General features: G+C 44.1%; 1 protein-coding gene across 2 annotated transcripts in view; it reads right to left on the bottom strand.

Moving 5' to 3' along the window:
• The window catches only part of LOC125966881 (cell migration-inducing and hyaluronan-binding protein), a 266,570-nt gene that overhangs the window by 134,010 nt on the left and 114,200 nt on the right, over positions 1 to 18,360 (bottom strand). For both annotated transcript variants that reach the window (XM_049717394.1, XM_049717393.1), the window contains exons 9-11: positions 15,889 to 16,010; positions 9,436 to 9,583; positions 8,386 to 8,577 (exon numbers count right to left, since the gene is read on the bottom strand). In XM_049717394.1, the coding sequence (XP_049573351.1) occupies positions 8,386 to 8,577; positions 9,436 to 9,583; positions 15,889 to 16,010 (462 nt within the window). The remainder of the gene's footprint in view (positions 1 to 8,385; positions 8,578 to 9,435; positions 9,584 to 15,888; positions 16,011 to 18,360) is intronic.

Consider the following 18,360-nt stretch of genomic DNA (forward strand, 5'->3'; position numbering starts at 1 on the left):
ACAATCTAAAGTCTAAACTGCATTACATATGACACATCCAGGTTGTAGTAACACAACCAACCACACACGAAACACATTCGTATTCTTATAACCTTATTAATTACATGTATTGAGCCACTTTGAATTCCGGGAACTGAGTGCCTTAAACAGTCAAAATATAGATTTAGATTTTCTTCATAAAACGGTTGTTGTATTTTTTTGACTCCCCTAGATAGCACACAAAATTGGGCTGAAAGACAGTGACTTGCCTTTTCTTAAACCTCTTTATTTAAACAGTGCCACCTGGAGTAGTCAAAAAATGATCTGGGTCATGAAGCAAATTTGAAGTTTCTTTTCTTTTCCGTTATTACCGTGTATATGAATAATAGGTAGATAAAAGGTAGATTAAAGCTTGTATGGACAAACGGTTGCCACGTTCCAAGACGTCACAAAAATCCAAAACGTGTTTTTCTTTTATAACGATAGCATATGCTTTATTGTAGAGAAATGAGCAACATGTGATTTATCTTCGATACAGATCCATTGTATTAGATGGGAACATTGTCACCAGCAAATTTGCAGAGCTGAGCTGGGCTGCTACTTGTGATGGCAGTTGCAGCTTCTGTGCTTTTGTGACAAGATAATAGTTTGCTGATAACTGAAGTGATAGAATGTGGGTCACTGGCATTTACATTAGCATTAGTATCTAATTTTGATTTGTGCCGATAACCACAGGTCACTGTTTGCGTCTGTACTGAATATTCGGGTTTGGTTAGTGTGTAGTATTCTCCACTCTTGCATTTCTTGTTTTGATTGACTTTATTTACATCTTAACACGCACCGAATGACGTCAGTTTTTTCCTTTATAGGTCATGTATGTTCATTATGTGGATAAATCCTAGATCAAGACGACAAACGTGTCTTGCTAGTTAAATTTAAATTAATTCTTTGCACTTCATTGTATTACTTGACAAAAAGTAGTACAACCACATATTTTGATTTGGATTTTTTCCGTGTTAATTTTATTCATTTGTTTATTTATTTATCTTAATTATTTTTTATAAATATGGCAATTTAAAAGCAATGTAAATAAATATACCAATACTAATTGTGAGAAATAAGATATTCATTGATGATCAGATGATATGAAAAATCACCAATCATTTATTTCAACTACCGTATTTTTCGCACCATAAGGCGCACTGGATTATAAGGCGCACCCTCATTGAATTTTTTATTTTAGAAATTATTTCATATATAGGGCGCAACAAACTGAGGTTGACTAGGGTCGCGGTATGCATCCACTAGCCAATAAGCCCTCTGTAAACAATCGCGTTTCTCAAACTATCTCCTATAATCTCTGTCCGCAAGAAGGCCCAGCAGAGGCTGTACTTCCTGAGACAGCTCAAGAAGTTCAACCTGCCACGGGAGCTGCTGAAGACCTTCTACACTGCCATCATCCAGTCTGTCCTCTGCACCTCCATCACTGTCTGGTTTGGATCGGCCTCCAAACAAGACAAGCACAGACTGCAACGGACAATAAGGACTGCAGAAAAGATAATTGGAATCAACCTCCCATCTATCCAAGACTTGTACCTGTCCAGGACCAGGAAACGTGCAAGTAACATCTCAACAGACCCTTCGCACCCAGGTTGCAGCCTGTTTGAACTACTCCCCTCCGGACGCCGTTATAGAGCTCTGTACACTAAAACCAGCAGACACAGAGACAGCTTCTTCCCCCAGGCTGTCGCTCTGATGAACTCACACCACTCTTAGAGTCTCAGAGTCATTACTGTGCAATAACATCCCGCTTGCCACACCTTTTTTGTCTACACTGTTTGTACTATGTGTCCTCTCTGCATCCATTGCAGCCTGGTCATCCTAGAAGAGGGACCCTCCCACCTGTGGTCTCTTCTCAAGGTTTCTCATTTCCCCTAGCTGGAGTTTTGAGTTTTTCCTTGCCCTCTTGGGAGTTTAAGATCAGGGGGTGTTTGAGAATATCTTTCGTTCTTCACATGTCCTGAGTGTTGTTGTTAGTCACCTAAATGTTGAACAGAGGCTGTGATTTACCGAAGTCAAATTCCTTGTTTGGCACGCTCAAACATGGCGAATAAAAAACTCTTGAATCTTGAATCTATAAAATGATCGGAACTGACTAAAGTTCGATCTAACATATTGGTACTGCTTACTTATGTTTCCCTTCCATATCGATCCGTAAATTTGCTCGAAACATTAACGGAGCAGCCTATTTTGAAATGAAATAGCCTCATGCGTATAGCAGCTATCATTATAGCATTAGCCACCCGCAAACTCCCATGAGCCTCAGCTCGCAGACGCCCATGAACCTCAGCAAAGTGTCGTGGCAGCCCCCTGTAAACAATCGCATTTCTCATACTAAAGTCAGCTTTATTGTCAATTTCTCCACATGCCAAAGACACACAAAGAAACCGAAATTCCGTCGCCCTTCGTGATGAGACCCACCAGAGTCGTCAGCAAACTTCACTATGCGGTTGTCGCTGTAGGTCGCAGTGCAGTCATGCGTCAGCAGGGTGAAGAGCAACGGACTGAGAACGCAGCCCTGGGGGGCCCCCGTGCTCAGCGTGATGCTGGCGGAGATTTTGTCGCCCACACGCACCACCTGAGGCCTCTGACAGAGGAAGTCCAGTAGCCAGTTGCAGAGGGAGGTACTGAGGCCCAGCTCGTCGAGTTTGCAGATGAGTCGCTGCGGCACAATGGTGTTGAAGGCAGAGCTGAAGTCCACAAACAGAAATCTCACATATGAGTCCTTTCTCTCCAGGTGGGTGAGGGCCAAGTGGAGGGCAGAGCAGATGGCATCCTCAGAGGACCGTTTGGCACGGTACGCAAACTGGAAAGGGTCAATGGTGGGGGGGTGAACGGATTTGATGTGCTCCATGACAAGCCGCTCAAAGCACTTCATGATGATGGGCGTCAGTGCCACGGGGCGGTAGTCATTAAATCAGGACGGTGCAGGTTTCTTCGGCACAGGAACGATGGTGGCAGCCTTGAAACACGAGGGGACGATGGCCTGCTGCAGGGAAATGTTAAAGATGTCCGTGAAGACACCCGACAGCTCGCCAGCGCAGTCCCTCATCGCTCGACCCGGGATGTTGTCAGGGCCCGCCGCCTTACGGGTGTCAATAGCGGCAAGCGCCCTCCTCACTCGGTCGGCAGAGAGGCGCAGGGGCTGCTCGTGTGGGGGGGGGGGGGGTCTTCAGCGGGCAAGTGCTGTTCTGGGCGTCGAAGCGAGCAAAGAAGCGGTTAAGATCGTTCAGCAGACGGACGTCGCCCTCACAGCTCCTCGGCGCGGGCTTGTAGTCCGTGATGGTCTGAATGCTCCGCCAAAGGCTACGTGCGTCCTTGCTGTCCTTGAAGTGGGTGGAGACCTTGCACGAGAACGCCTTCTTCGCTTCTTTGATGCCTCGGGACAGGTCGGCCCTCGCTGTCCTCAAGCCAGCCTCATCCCCCGCTCTGAAAGCCTTGTCCCTGGCCCTCAACAGTCTGAGGACAGCCCCCGTCAGCCACGGCTTCCAGTTCGCGCGAGTGACGACGGATTTCGAGCAAGTCACATCATCGATGCACTTTGTGATGTAAGAGGTAACAGAGTCAGTATACTCCTCTATGTCCGTCCAATCGTTGTAGGTGGCTGCCTGCTTAAACAAGTCCCAGTCAGTGGTGTCGAAGCAGTCACGAAGTGCATCGGAGGCACCCTCAGGCCACACTCGAACCTGCCTCCGAACCGGCCTGGATGCCTTTACCAATTGTCTGTATGCGGGCAAAAGCAAAACGGTGAGATGGTCAGAAAGCCCAAGACGGGGGAGTGGGGTGGCTTTGAAAGCTCCTTTATGCGCAGAGTAGACTAGGTCCAGGAAGCTGTCTCCACGTGTCGGAAAAGTAACATGCTGGTGAAGCCTCGGGAAAACAGACTTCAGGTTGGGATGATTAAAGTCTCCAGCGAAGATGGTGAAACCGTCAGGGTGCTTTGTCTGTTGTACACTGACAGCCTGGTACAGTTCACCAAGCGCCGCGATCCTGTCGCCTTCGATGTTGGAAGGCGGGATGTATACCGCGACTAGCAGAATCGCGGTAAATTCCCTTGGCAGGTAAAAAGGACGGCACTTGATGATCACAAACTCCGCAAGTGGCGAGCAGTGCTTACATACCACCACAGAGTCCCGGCACCATTCTTCTCGGATGTAGACGCATATTCCACCTCATCGCGACTTTCCCCCTCGCACGGTCCGCCCGATAGGACGCTAGCCGCTCCAGATGCACGGCAGAGTCTGGAATGTTGTCAGTCAAAGTCAAAGTCAAAATCAGCTTTATTGTCAATTTCTTCACATGCCAAAGACACACAAAGAAACCGAAATTTCGTTCCCCCCTATCCCACGGTGACAAGACATGGCACACAATAGACAAACAAGTAAAACAACAGCGTGCTGAATAAATAACGAATAAATAACACAACAAATAAATAAGAGGAGCAAAAAGGAGCAAGTGAGCGTACAGCAGACATTCCAGAAAATAGCGCAAAAGTGCAGCACGCTACGCAGAAGGGGGTAGCGAGTTCAGTGTCCTAACAGCCTGGAGAATGAAGCTGTTGGCGAGTCTGGTGGTGCGGGAGCGCAGTCTCCTGTACCTCTTCCCAGAGGGCAGAAAGTCGAACAAAGAGTGAGCTGGGTGACTCACATCACTCACAATCGCGGTTGCCTTGCGGGTGAGATGGGAGGTGTTAAAGTCCTTCAGGGAGGGGAGCGAAGCACTAACAATCTTACCAGCCGTATTCACTATGCGCTGCAGGGCCTTCAAGTTCAAGTACTTCAGTCAACCAGGTCTCGGTGAACACGAGCACACAGCAGTTCCGCACCGTCTGGTTCGTAGACCTCAGCAGGCGAACGTAATCCATTTTGTTGTCCAGCGATCGAACATTTGCCAGAAGAATGGATGGCACCGCCGGGCGAGCTGGGTTGGCCGCCAGCCTGGCCCGGACGCCTCCGCGCTTGCCCCTCTTCTGCCTCCTCGCACACCGTTTCCGACGGCTCCCAACCGCGGGAGGAATAGCGGGCGAGGTTGGCGACGTTTCAGGACGTAGCTGTCCGAGCGCCTTTAATGTTGCCGCCTCAAAGTCCAGAACGCCACAAAACCCACTTCTGCCGATGTCGAGCAGAACCTGCCTGCTGTACTTGTAGCACGACATAGCACGACGAGACGAACACATAAGACTGTCGGACGAACACTCATTAAACGAACAAATCACTGTACTGAGTGGCCGATGCTTAAATTTACTCAAAACATTAATGGAGGAGCCTATTTTGAAATGAAATAGCCTCGTGCATATAGCAGCTATCATTATAGCATTAGCCACCCGCAAACTCCCATGAGCCTCAGCGATCGGAACCGACTAAAGACTGATTTAACACATTGGGGCTGCTTATTTATGATTCCATGGAATATTGATCCATAAACGTACTCGAAAACATTAACGGAACAGCCTATTTTGAAATGAAATAGCCTCGCGGGTACAACAGCTATTCAGTGACGCCCCCTTACCACGGTTGCCGTAATGCTGGGAAGCGATGCGACCTTGTAATGTACTAGTCGTACTAAAACGTACTGAAACATTTTGGCAGAGCGCTGTGTACAACCAGTATGGATCAACAAATTCATCAAGTGATCCATATATAAGGCGCTCTGCATTATATGGCACACTGTTGTTTTTTGAGTAAATTGTAAGTTTTTAATTATCCCTCATAGTGCGGAATTGACGGTAATTCTAACTTCTCATCTCAGGGTTGACCTCTTCCAAGTTTTCACATACATAACCAACAGTGCTTCCTAGAATACCCCCGCACCCACAGGGACATGGAAAGCCACAGTCCACAGTTGATTAGGATATGGATGTCAGGAAATACAAGCGAGTGTATACATTAACCGTTGGTATTTCTGACGCTGGTATATGCTGTATCTTTAAAAAGCCAATTTAATCAGCTGACAGATCAGGCCTGAAATATTGTCCTAAAACAGTATGAGAACACATTAATAACTGAGCATAAACAGGAAACAAAATACATGAAATTGTTTGTACAGACAAAAATGTTCTATGCTTAGGTCTTCTGTTGACACATACCGTATCGGCCCGAATATATGACGATGATTTTTGCATTGAAATAAGACTGAAAAAGTGGGGGTTGTCTTACATTCGGGGTCTAGACATTATACCCATTCACTTGTGCGCAGCGGTAAGTTAAAGGTTGCTGGTATCGACTGAGTGTGTTGCTTTGATCGTGTGCGTCTTTGACACAAAGTGAGTATATACATTTCATTGTTACTACTGTCCACTGTTGTGTCGTTTGTCCGATCGTGGTTTGCTTCGTGTGCGCGCCGTTTGATTGACACCTCCGGCGCGCTCCTTTAAGTTTGCCTGGCATCGTACGAGCAGCGTACACGAATGACTACAGCCGTTACAGCGGCACGGCGACTAACAATCGCCAGCAAATGTATTTTGTTGTCTCGATGACTTGATGTGTTGCCGAGAGTATTTCATTTATGGTTATTTAGTATAGCGGAACCGTTACGCGCAGTTAGTTATGTAATGTGTGCCGTCTACTCGGGTTGTGTGACATCAGAAGTTAAGCGTTGACTTACGTGCTGTATTTCTGCCTGTTGCAGAACCACACACACACGTGCACATGCACACACTTAAATTCGGGCCAATACGGTACATACATTTAATGTTTAAGTCAGCATGAAAAGGCCCATTAAGAAACACACATGCCTACAGGATACGAGCTGTGATTTTCCCTTGAAGCTGAGTCAGTTCACACACCTTTCCCAGACTCCAACACAGTACTCCAAGTTGTTCAAATGTGACCTGCATTGAACTAAAAACACGCAAACCTGCAAAGTTACTCCAGTTCCACAGCTATACCTTAGTAAAATATGCAGAATATGACATTTTGCAGGTATCTTGCTAAACGGTTGTTGTTATCAGCTACCGTTTGGAATCACTATTTTACCATTTCACCATTACTATTTATAGACCTAATTTGATCAGGATACTGATCATCCCTATAGTCAGTGGACAGGCCTTAAGCAGGAATGGGTTAAATATAATGTAAATATATCTCCATAAACTGAAGTGAACAAGAATTTTTTCTCGTCTATCTATGGGACTTTCTCCCAGAAGCCTCTTGACTTGTGTTGGAATAATTTTAAGTGAAGCTTTGGCCTGCCAGACCTGGAGGCCTCGCCTTTACGAGTTTATCTTTTCCTTTTATCTAGGTTCTTCCTTTTTTGTGATAGGGATGTCTTTTGATCCCTGTCAGCCATTTGTATCCTTCCTGTCCTTATGTTGTCTGTGTGTTTTGGTTCCCGTAAGAGTCCTTCACTAACAATGAGCAGGGCTTATTTGCATAGGTGACATGTTCTTTGTTTGATTCACAGGAACTTCATTCCTTTTATTTAGTGGTAGGTTCGGTTCATAGCTTGTAGTTTATCAGACCTGTTTTTCTTTGTTAAGGGTTACATACAGTTAGAAGTAGTTGCATAAAAGTTATCCCATATTTACTCAATGTTTGTTTAAGGAACTGCATACCGGTTACCTCACGTTTGCTTAATGTGTGTTGAAATGTTTAGGGCAAGTTACTTATTACTATTGTGTGTTAATTACCAAGTAGATAAAGTTAGCAAAGGTCTAGTTGCATTTGTTCCACAGCAAAGCGGCAATCAACGTGCGTCAGGGTATTTGTTGACCCGCGTCGAGGACAAGTCAGCCAACTGAGGGAGGTCAGCTGGGGACGGCCTCTGCGGGGGGTCACGAGCCAACAACGAAGTGCTAATTCACACCACACTACATTCTTTTGCCAATCAGCGTTGCTACAGACACAATCCCCCCTCCCTTTAGTGTAGCAACGCCTCTGTAACCAGGGCAACCATAACATTAAAAAGAGGGGCACGTGGAGTAAGGACTCAGAACTGATGGAGGTTGTAACTGAGATTGCTTTCTCTATCATTCTCCTCGCGAGTAAACCTGTTCTGGTTGTCTTCTCCTCTTCATTCCAGCGAGTGATTTAATGTCTAATCTTATTTAGACCCAACAACTTGTCAACATGCGGTTTGGCAAATACCAGCCTCATAATTTTTCTCTTGAGCGACAGAAACTTTCTGCTTTACCTTCCATGGTTTACGACAATAACATCCTTGTCAATGATTCACAAATGGAGCTTGAAGCTCGATCAAATAAAACAAGTCAAGCACTGCAAGTCATATTAATACTAAGAATATTAATCAATATTAATACTAAGAATATTAATTCAGTATTTTCAGTTTTAATTTTAAGAATTGAAATGTTTTAAGATGTGTGATTGTGCTGTGAGTCAGATTCCTCACCTCGAACCTTGACTTGGTTAAGTGTACAAGTAGGGCAAGGAATTAGTTCAAACCCTTCAGTCTGATGCATTGAGTAGTCCGTGCTGGCCACCACAACATGGTCCCCAGGTTGCCAACCCATAGGCTGGTCTGCAAGCTCCAAAATTGTGCTGTTGGACAACATGTCGATTGAAATTGAGGCCTGAGGACGGACTGCAGGATTGGAGAATAAGAATTACAACTCGAGAAATGGACAATGACTGTTGACAGCTAACAATGTATTCTACAAAAAGCGGAGACCTCGGACCCTATTTGTAATGGGCACAAGTCTAGTGCAAAGAACAGTCTAAATGTGCACATGGATGGAGTTTTCTTTCTTTTGGTATTTTGTCGGACTTTGTGCTGGTAGAACTGGGTGTAAGGGGGCTTTTACAACTTTATGCCCCATTGGGGGATGTAAGTAGACTTTTACCTGATTTGCATGAAAATCAGGGCGGTCGAAGTGAAAACCCGAGTCCGCCGTGCCTGACACTGCAGAACCCCCCCCCAAAAAAAAACTGCTGAGCTTAAAGTCTGTGTCGTTGGCTCACCGAATTGCCTTATAACTGCAATGGAGGGGGAAACTGAGGCTGCCATGCATCCTACATTTTCATATTTGGGACATTTTTCGAAGTTCTGTTCAATTAATGTTTCAGAGGGATTGCCCCATGTTGCTTTCATGAACTGAACGATTGCCCTTGCATGAAAATGACAATGCACAGCCATATGAGCACAACAACCATACACCAAGGAAACACACCAGACTAGACTTGGGCTGTCACGAAAATTGAGTTACGCCCGACTTTACGCCAGTCCACCAAAATAGGGCCCTAGGTCTCATCACCATGTTACTGTAATGTAATGTAATGTAACAATGTAAAGCATATACTAAATTATCATGCGTTGCTTGTTCTCAAAGCAGAGACACGTCCGTCACATCAAACACCAGCAAAAAGTAAAGAAAAACGCCCATGTTTCATACAAATAACCTGAGATACATTCTGATAAAAAAAAATAAAAAAATACAATTACCAAGTTTTCCACACAGAAAGCGAACTCTGTAGTTGTGACAGAGGCCATGAGCTTGGTCTTTATTGCGGCAGACAAAGCCATAATCTTTGTTATTTTTGTGGATCACGTCCCCTGTCTGGTTAGAGGGTATGCCGTCATTTGTTTCAGCCTGGAAAGAAAGAATACAAAAACATCAGTATTACAGAATTATAACAATGTAAAACCCTAAGCCTTTGCATTTTGTGCAATTATCCAAATATCCTACCTGAAAAATGTTATATTTGCCAGTTGGTGATAAAATATCTACAGTAATTAACTAATTCTGAAAAGTTTTTGACTGATCAGCTAACCAACAGGGAAAACCTCAATCAAAATAGATACATTATTTGGCATTGACTCCCTGATTAGGAGTTAACGTGGTGTTAGGGCTCTTTATTGATGTTCAGTACAGTGAAAAAAATAGATTTGTGTTATTGTTTAATTTCCATGCTGCTTATAAATAGAAAGCCATAAAATAGAGAGCAGACCTTCACCAAACATGAACTATGAATACAATGAAAACTATTAAGAAAATTGTAATTGGAATTCTCTCAATCTCTCAATTTTAGCAGACTACATCCTGGCGGATTGAGTGCAATACTACATTTAAATCAATCAAACAAACAAACAAACAAACAAACAAACAAACAAACAAACAAACAAACAAACACATTTGTAAATAAATACATGTGTACATGAATAAATATATAAATAAACCTCTAAATAAACCCCAGATTTTTATCAAGATAGATTATACTATAATTGGTTGTTTCTTCACATATCAAAGTTGGTTTGATTTCGTAATCATTGGTGTAAACCTGGTCTGTGTGCTTGACCGTGCCTGCCTCAACTGCTTTCTCAATAGACATTGAGATGTCGCATTTAGTTATTTATTTATTCATTTACAGAGATGGGTAATTTACCTAATTTTCCCTGTCTGTCCTTCGTCATTGGCCTGGGCAACTGTTCATCATCGTCAGTAGTCTGTCGAGTTACATGGTGGATAGGTAAAAGATGGTGCGCGAGTGTGTATTGGATTTGGCCCAGACGAATTGGCTAAGATGAAATTCCAAATTTCAAAGCTTGACATGGATGACCTGAGGAAGGGGGCCTGAGTAAGGGTTACTTAAAAGTTAGTTCTTCCAAATTAACTATTATTAAAATGGAATAGGGGAATTTGTTGGTTGAATCAGTCAACCTCCATTCCAAATTTCACCAGAAGATGGTGCCAAAGTCAGATTGACCGAACATAGTAAATTATTAGTTTGAAAAGTCATCGATTAGATGAAGACTTGTTCTGAAGCACAGCAACACACAATTTTGGATTATGTTATATTATTTTGTTTTGCTATAATATACTTTGAAACTGCTTTAATATTTTAATTTTCTAACTAGGGAAGCCCATGCTCATCGTTAGGTAATGAGAATGAGACATCTTAATCACAGTTAGAGTAAGCTGCAATATACTTTATTTTATTCTGCTTTGCAATATTGTATAGTTAGTTGAGCAGCATCATAGCACTGATGTTTCATTTACACATGAATGTATTAAAAGTTGAGTAAGGACAAGGGGTTGACAGTGGTACCGTGGGTGGAAGACTGCAATCCCACGCTTGAGCTTGACCTAGAGGTCATCAGCTTGTCAAAATATGTTTTGAAGATGCTTGAGTGTTTTAATCTGCTAACTAGGAGAATCCACGATCATAGTTATGATTACGTGTTAAATTGACTATTGTGAAATTATGTGTTATTATTGTCACGATGTTTAATCAGTATCAAACATGTATGTAATATTGATGTTCCATTTACACATGAATGTATAAATGTGAGCGACGACAAGGAGGCGGAAAGGGTTAATGGTGATACTAAGTAGTGGAAGACTGAGATCCCACTCATGAGCGTGACCCGAGGTCACGTTCATCATGGTGAGGTCTAAACAAAATGCTGTTTGACGGAACACAAGTCAGAGAAAAAACATTTGCAAATATCAAGTTGACGGACAGTTGACAAGATTTGGAAGTGGAAAACAGAATGAAGCATTCCTGAGAAAATTGTTACATCCCTGAGAACATGGTCACCTCATCGAGTTGAATCCGGTTGAGACTGGCCGAGATGCAGGTGCAGTCTATTCTGGAAGCCTTTGGGTCATCTGAGGCCAATGTATGACGTCATAGAAAAAAACTGGTACGTGACCAAGCAGGCATAGTACCCACGAACTGAACTGGTATAAAAGGTTCGTTCGGACAAAGACAGGGCTCTCTCTCGCCCGGTGGGCTCTCACCATCAGGGGTTTGCCCCTGCAGGCTACTGCCGTGGGTCGAGGACGCCAATTAGAAAAATATAGTTTTCATCCTTTCTGAGATTAACCCAAGGTCTCTTAGGATGAATTTATACTATCTTCAGATTGGACTTAGTCAAATTTTAAGCTTAAAGGAGATGCAGACCTCGGTGCAGGAGAGCGGAGCCATTTCCAGGGCGTTGGCACGTCTCCCTTCTTTAGGCCAGCCTGTTCTTTTAAACAGAATTCGGATTTTGGAACAAGGAGAACCGATCACTCGACTTTTCCACCAAACAGCATTTTAGACCTGTAGCCTCTTACCCTTTTTTACTATATTTTTGAGTTTTCAATCGAGAGAACTTCGAGACTGAATAATTTTTGCTCTATTGAGAAGGGTGAGTGGAAATTATTGTTAGTTGTTCGAACAATTGAAACTTGTAATTCTTTTTCTTGCTTATTCATTAAATTTCTACTTTATAATCATTTAATTTCGATTAATGATTACTTTGATCTTTTATGCTTTAAATCTCTTTTGTTTCTCTATCATAGTCATACTTTAAACCGTTCAGTTCTTTTTTAAATGAAGACAGCTTTAATCCTTGACATCAGGGAGTGTCAGAATCTGGTTCGAAACCGTTAACTTGAGCTCAGCTAGTGTGGCTGCACGCTAGTGTAAATAAACGAGTTCCTGTGGTCTTAACAAAGACAGCTAAATCTATTCCGAGTGGTTAACAAAAGCCCCAATCATTATAGGAAAGAAGAGCCGCTGAAACGGCCGCGATCAATTTGATCCCGGGTCTCGAAAAGGAATTACTCAACCCCGGGATCCTGTTGCTTTAAAAGGGACTGGCGTCCGGAAATGACGGAATTAATCTAACAATAGATTAGTTACCTGAACAGCGGTTAGACTCGGAACGAATCTTCTTTCCGTACCAGCTTAAATCAATTCTCGTCTCCCCTACATACTGCGTTACTGCAGAGGGGCTAAAGTACAGAATTTTACCCTGTAAACGGAGAGCCGGTCACTTACATCAGATAAGTGCACGATTGACAAGTCATAATGCAATCGACCAGCTGTCCGCGTTATGTTAAAAGTGCTTACATCATCGCGTCCATCAGAGGCTCTGTCCATCGTCAGTCCGTCCAAAGAATAAACTTTAACAGATGAGAAAATGGTGGCATGCATACGTATATCAAACTATCCACACCATACAGTGGGTGCTGTCATGTAACATGGGGGGTAGAGATGGTGCAAATGGTAGAATATGGATTGTTCACAGGAATAAATTGGCAGAGTTGAAATTCCAAATTTGTCCAAAAGATGGCGCCAGACCAAAACGTGAGACCAAAAGAGGGGCCAGGATAAGCTAAGCCAGTTAAAATAGAAATAAAAGAGGAAGACGGTGTCAGAGTGTGAGTCACGCATGGAAGCACAAATGTGATTTTTAATTTTTGATTTCTTTGCTTGGCTAAAAATATATTCTGTAACCGCTTTAAGCAATATTATTTGTCAATTCGATCAAGAGACCCGTCACTATGAGAATAGTGGCGTGACATAAATTGTTTGGAGAAGCACAAATGTGATTTTTTAATTTTTGATTTCTTTGCTTGGCTAAAAATGTATTCTGTAACTGCTTTAAGCAATATTATTTGTCAATTCGATCAAGAGACCCGTCACTATGAGAATAGTGGTGTGACCTAAATTGTTTAGAGAAGTAGGTCAAGGGTTTGGATTTTTATTTCAGAGTTAATTGAAGCGTAACTTTAAAAAGTTATTTTCATGGAACAGGAAGAGAAGAAAAGGGGAAGTGAAAGGTTTTACCAGGGGCTAGCTGTGCATTTGGTGGAAAGTAATGCGTGGTCAGGGCGGAAACAGATGCTGAAGGCCACAGATGTCCAAGCGTGGGAAGAAAACTGGGCACTCCTACTCTATAGTAGGTGTGGGAAAACTGACCAGTTCATTCTATAGGCGTGGGAAAACTGGGCAGTCTTACCCTATAGGGAAGGTATAGAACAAAGAAAGGGGAGGGGGGGACTGAGAAGTCTATAAAAAGTCCTGCAGGGACAGCTTCAGGGTTTTTTCCCCCAAAAGAGCGCTCATACGTGAAGAAGCCCGGAGGAGTTTCAAGATTTTTTTCCAAAGTCCCGAAGATCTTTGTGTGAGACGCAGGATCGCTGGACTGAAATTAACTTGGATTTACTCCCAAAAATTGGACTGGACAACTTTACAGGAGAAATAGGTGAGGGTTTACCGTTTTTATGTATTTTAGCGAGAGGGGGGAATAGTCATCGGGCCGCTGGCTCCCTCGAGGCCAGCCTGTTTCTCTAATTTGGATTTTAGAAGTAAGATCGAATTGATCACTCGACTTTGCTTCCATCAAAAATAGCACGCAGCTGGTATTTACCTCTTCCCTCTTTCATGAACTGTGTTTTGCAGTCGAATTGTTCTGGGATTGAATGATTTTATTAACACGGGTATCAGTGAGTGAAATTGTTCGGTTTCTGGAGTAATTGAGTTTTGTAATTCTATTCCATGTTTCTTCAATAAATGTGTTTTGTATATTACTTACTTCGTTGTGTGCGGATTTGTACTGAATATGCAACCGATGGTTTGGGGCCGATTTAAATAAAATAAATTAACTGAAGTGTTTAAATCGGATTATTGGTTTTGTGTAGAACGGAAAGTTATTTAACTATTTGAAAGGCTCAGGCCGGCTTCCCCTTTTTGACGGGCCGCGTAAAAAATAACTCCGAACAAGTTAGAGACTTGAATAACTTCCGTAGGTATTTGAGCCACGGGTGAATTTCGATCCGTTCGAAAGTTTGTTTCGTCTGAATAAATTAACGGAAGTGTTTAAATCGGATTATTGGTTTTGTGTAGAACGGAAAGTTATTTAACTATTTGAAAGGCTCAGGCCCGCTTCCCCTTTTTGACGGGTCGCGTAAAAAATAACTCCGAACAAGTTAGAGACTTGAATAACTTCCGTAGTTATTTGAGCCACAAGTGAATTTCGATCCGTTCGAAAGTTTGTTTCGTCTGAATAAATTAACGGAGGTGTTTAAATCGGATTATTGGTTTTGTGTAGAACGGAAAGTTATTTAACTATTTGAAAGGCTCAGGCCCGCTTCCTCTTTTTGACGGGCCGCGGAAAAAGTAACTCCGAGCAAGTTAGAGAATTGAATAACTTTCGTAAATATTTAAGGGAAGAGTGGATTTCGTTAAAAGTGAATTGTTGAAAATTTACTTCTTCTAAATAAAATAACGACAACGGTTAAAATAAATCATTGGAGTTGGTGGAGGATAAAAGTATTTCGATTGTCCGTCGGGCGCGGCGCAGTTCCTAAATTTGTCGGGCCGTGTCAAAAGTTAAACGGGACACGATCAAAAAATAGACTTGCCTTCCAAATTAATTATTGGGCAAATCTAAATAGAGCACGACATTTTTATCCGGTTTAAGAAAGTTGTTATTCTTTTTAAAGCAATTAAGTGGGGTGAAGAACTCCGACGGTTAAGTGCTAGATCTACGTATAGGAAGTTAGAATTAATCATATAATGTGCATTAATTTTCTTCTTAAATGCTATTATTGTCACACTTTTATTAATTCGATTCTCTTTCGAATAAAAAAGCTGGTCGGCTTGCTGCATGAGCGACCAAGTGGAACGGACCCATAGCAACATTTACTTCGGCAAAACTAGTGCTTGGGTGCGCTATACAAACGAATCCCTGAGGTCTTAACAAAGACATCTAAAAAATATCCGTAACAAATAAGAACTTCAAACGCTAGCGGGGAGCCATCATTATGATGCGGTCACTTCGAAGTCTTGCCTCGAATTGAGTTACTCGGCTCGAGCTTCGGGTGACTTGAGAGGGATTGGCGTCGTACAGAAATTAGATTGATTCCGGTGGAGTTAATTTAACTCGGGTGGTTAGATTACGGACGAATCTCCGAACCCGGCTAAAACAAACCCGTTACCGGGAAGCCGGGGGCACCTTAATCCAAGAGGTGCGTTTGACAGTGCCAAAGAGTGACATTCACTTATTTTCTTTACAACCTTCAAATGTCCAAAAGTTTAGAATGGCTTACTTTAATCCTTTAATTTTATCCAAGTCAGTTATTGCGGTGTCGAACAAAATATTCACATATATGCGATTTACCTCAATGTCCAGCGGACTGTTACACAGACGGTCCGGATAGGCCTCACGCAGATCTGACAGCTTCTCCCAGTCACCGGATCCTCTTTCATCATCCCTGTCAAACCATTCTGTCCACTCAGCCTCTACGACACACAGACACACACGCACGCACGCACACACACACACACAAAGTAGGATTGAATGTCAAATGTATTTAAAATTCTTGTCAACATCCATTTATGAGTATACCATCTTAAATATCACTGAAAACGTGTGCATCAGAATAACAGCAGAGCTGTGATTTATTTGCCTGCCCGTGTCACGACTCATCCTCGGTTGCTGTATTGTGTCTTTGTTCCCATGGTTTCTGTTTGTGTTGCCCCTTTCCTCCTGTGTAACCTCAATCAATGTAACCACAGTCACCTGCCTCGTGTTTCATGTTTTGTATTTAAGTCCTGTCTGCCCCTCACTCCGTTGTCGGATCATTAATGTCTTCTCGTCTCTTGTCTCGTCTGTCGCCGCCGTTCCTGTCTTTACCTTGTCTTTACCTTGTCTTTTTGTTCAGTTAGTCTTGTCCCTAGTCGAGCTTCTTATAGTCTGTCTTTGAGTTTTCCAATAAACCCTGGTCGAAGCTGCATTTGGTCACCCTGCTCCATCCGATTCATGACAGAATGATCCGACCATCACAGCGACCAGTGCTTGGACCTTCCTCCACCAACAGCTCCCGTCAGCGACGCCCGATCCACGTCCGTCACCCGAGCTTGTTCCAGTGCCATGGGCTCCGCGGCCGCCATCGGACTTCGCTCCCGCGACACCGAACCCTCGGTCGCCATCGGAGTGCTTCTGGCGCCAGCGGCTCCACGGCCGCCGTCGGACTTCACTCCAGCGACACCGGCTCCGCAGCCGCCATCGGAGAGCCTCCCGGCGCGATCAGACTCGCGGCCGCCATCAGGCCTCACCCCAGCATCGCAGGATCCACGGGCGTCGCCAGAATTCAAGCCAGCTGCGCCGGACTCGCGATCGTCCCTGGCCCCACTCCCACGGCTGCGGCCGACTTTGGTGACTTCCAAACACCGCCGATTGCGGATCTGACTTTTTGTATGCCGCCGATTGCGGTTTGTGTCCCCGAATTGCCGCCGATTGCGGTTCATGTCCCCGAATTGCCGCCGACTGCGGTCCATGTCCCCGAGTTTCCGCCGATTGCGGTTTATGTCCCCGGAGTTTCCGCCGATTGCGGTTCATGTCCCCAGAGTTGCCGCCGATTGTGGTTCATGTCCCCAGAGTTGCTGCCGATTGCGGTTATGTTCCAGAGTTGGCGTCGAGCGCGGTTAGGACTTTGCCATGGCCAGTGAGGTCATTTGAACTGGTGCGCTTCCCCCCCGCCCCCCCCCCGCTCGCCGCGTGGGGGTTTGGTTTTTTGGGACGTCGGGAGCCGTCCCTTGTGGGGGGGTACTGTCACGACTCATCCTCAGTTGCTGTATTGTGTCTTTGTTACCATGGTTTCTGTTCGCGTTGCCCCTCCCCTCCTGTGTTACCTCAATCAATGTAGCCACAGTCACCTGCCTCGTGTTTTGTGTTTTGTATTTAAGTCCTGTCTGCCCCTCACTCCGTTGTCGGATCATTAATGTCTCTCAACTCGTCTGTCGTCGTCGTTCCTGTCTTTACCTTGTCTTTTTGTTCAGTTAGTCTTATCCCTAGTCAAGCTTCTTATAGTCTGTCTTTGAGTTCTCCAATAAACCCTGGTCCAAGCTGCTCCATTCCTTCCCTGACAGGATTCAGCTCCCAATGAGCACGATATTAGCGCGGCCAGCGCTACAGCTCATGTCAGCTTGTCTCGTGATGTCTCAGTGCACACCGGTCCTTGTAAGCTTGACTCCCCGTCTCTTTACGATTCGGTCCTTGTCCTGTCTGTCCAATGCTACCTTGTCAGTCTGCAGTTGTTCTCCTCGGAGATCACCCGTCAGCCACGTCCAGTCCTCGCCAGTGAGAAGTCCAGCCACCAGCTCCTTCCCCTAGCTTACCATCCGACTCCCCACACCCGACAAGCGTAGCCTCACCCGTTCGCTGCTCCAGCCCTTCACCGTTCCCCTTTCCCTCCACAATAAATTCTGCTTCACTTTGCATTTGGCTGCACTGGCCGATCTTTCACACGCTTCTTAGATGGCTGGTATGTAAGAAGTCATTGAAGAAGTCTTTCCACCCATTACCATGTGATTAATTATTGTCTATGGGCTGCATTTCAAGACTGAAACGGAGTCAGACTACACATTAATCTTTAAACATATGTGACGCAGCCACTACTTTGGTGCACACATATTGAACTTGCCTGGGGGGGAGTTACTTTCATAAAGTTGCAATCGGGTGGAAGATGAGTCAAAGTCAAAGTCAGCTTTATTGTCAATTTCTCCACATGTCAAAGACACACAAAGAAACCGAAATTTCGTTCCCCCCTATCCCACGGTGACAAGACATGGCTCACAACAGACAAACAAG

The sequence above is a fragment of the Syngnathus scovelli genome, chromosome 4, assembly GCF_024217435.2.
Source record: "Syngnathus scovelli strain Florida chromosome 4, RoL_Ssco_1.2, whole genome shotgun sequence".
Lineage (NCBI taxonomy): Eukaryota > Metazoa > Chordata > Actinopteri > Syngnathiformes > Syngnathidae > Syngnathus > Syngnathus scovelli.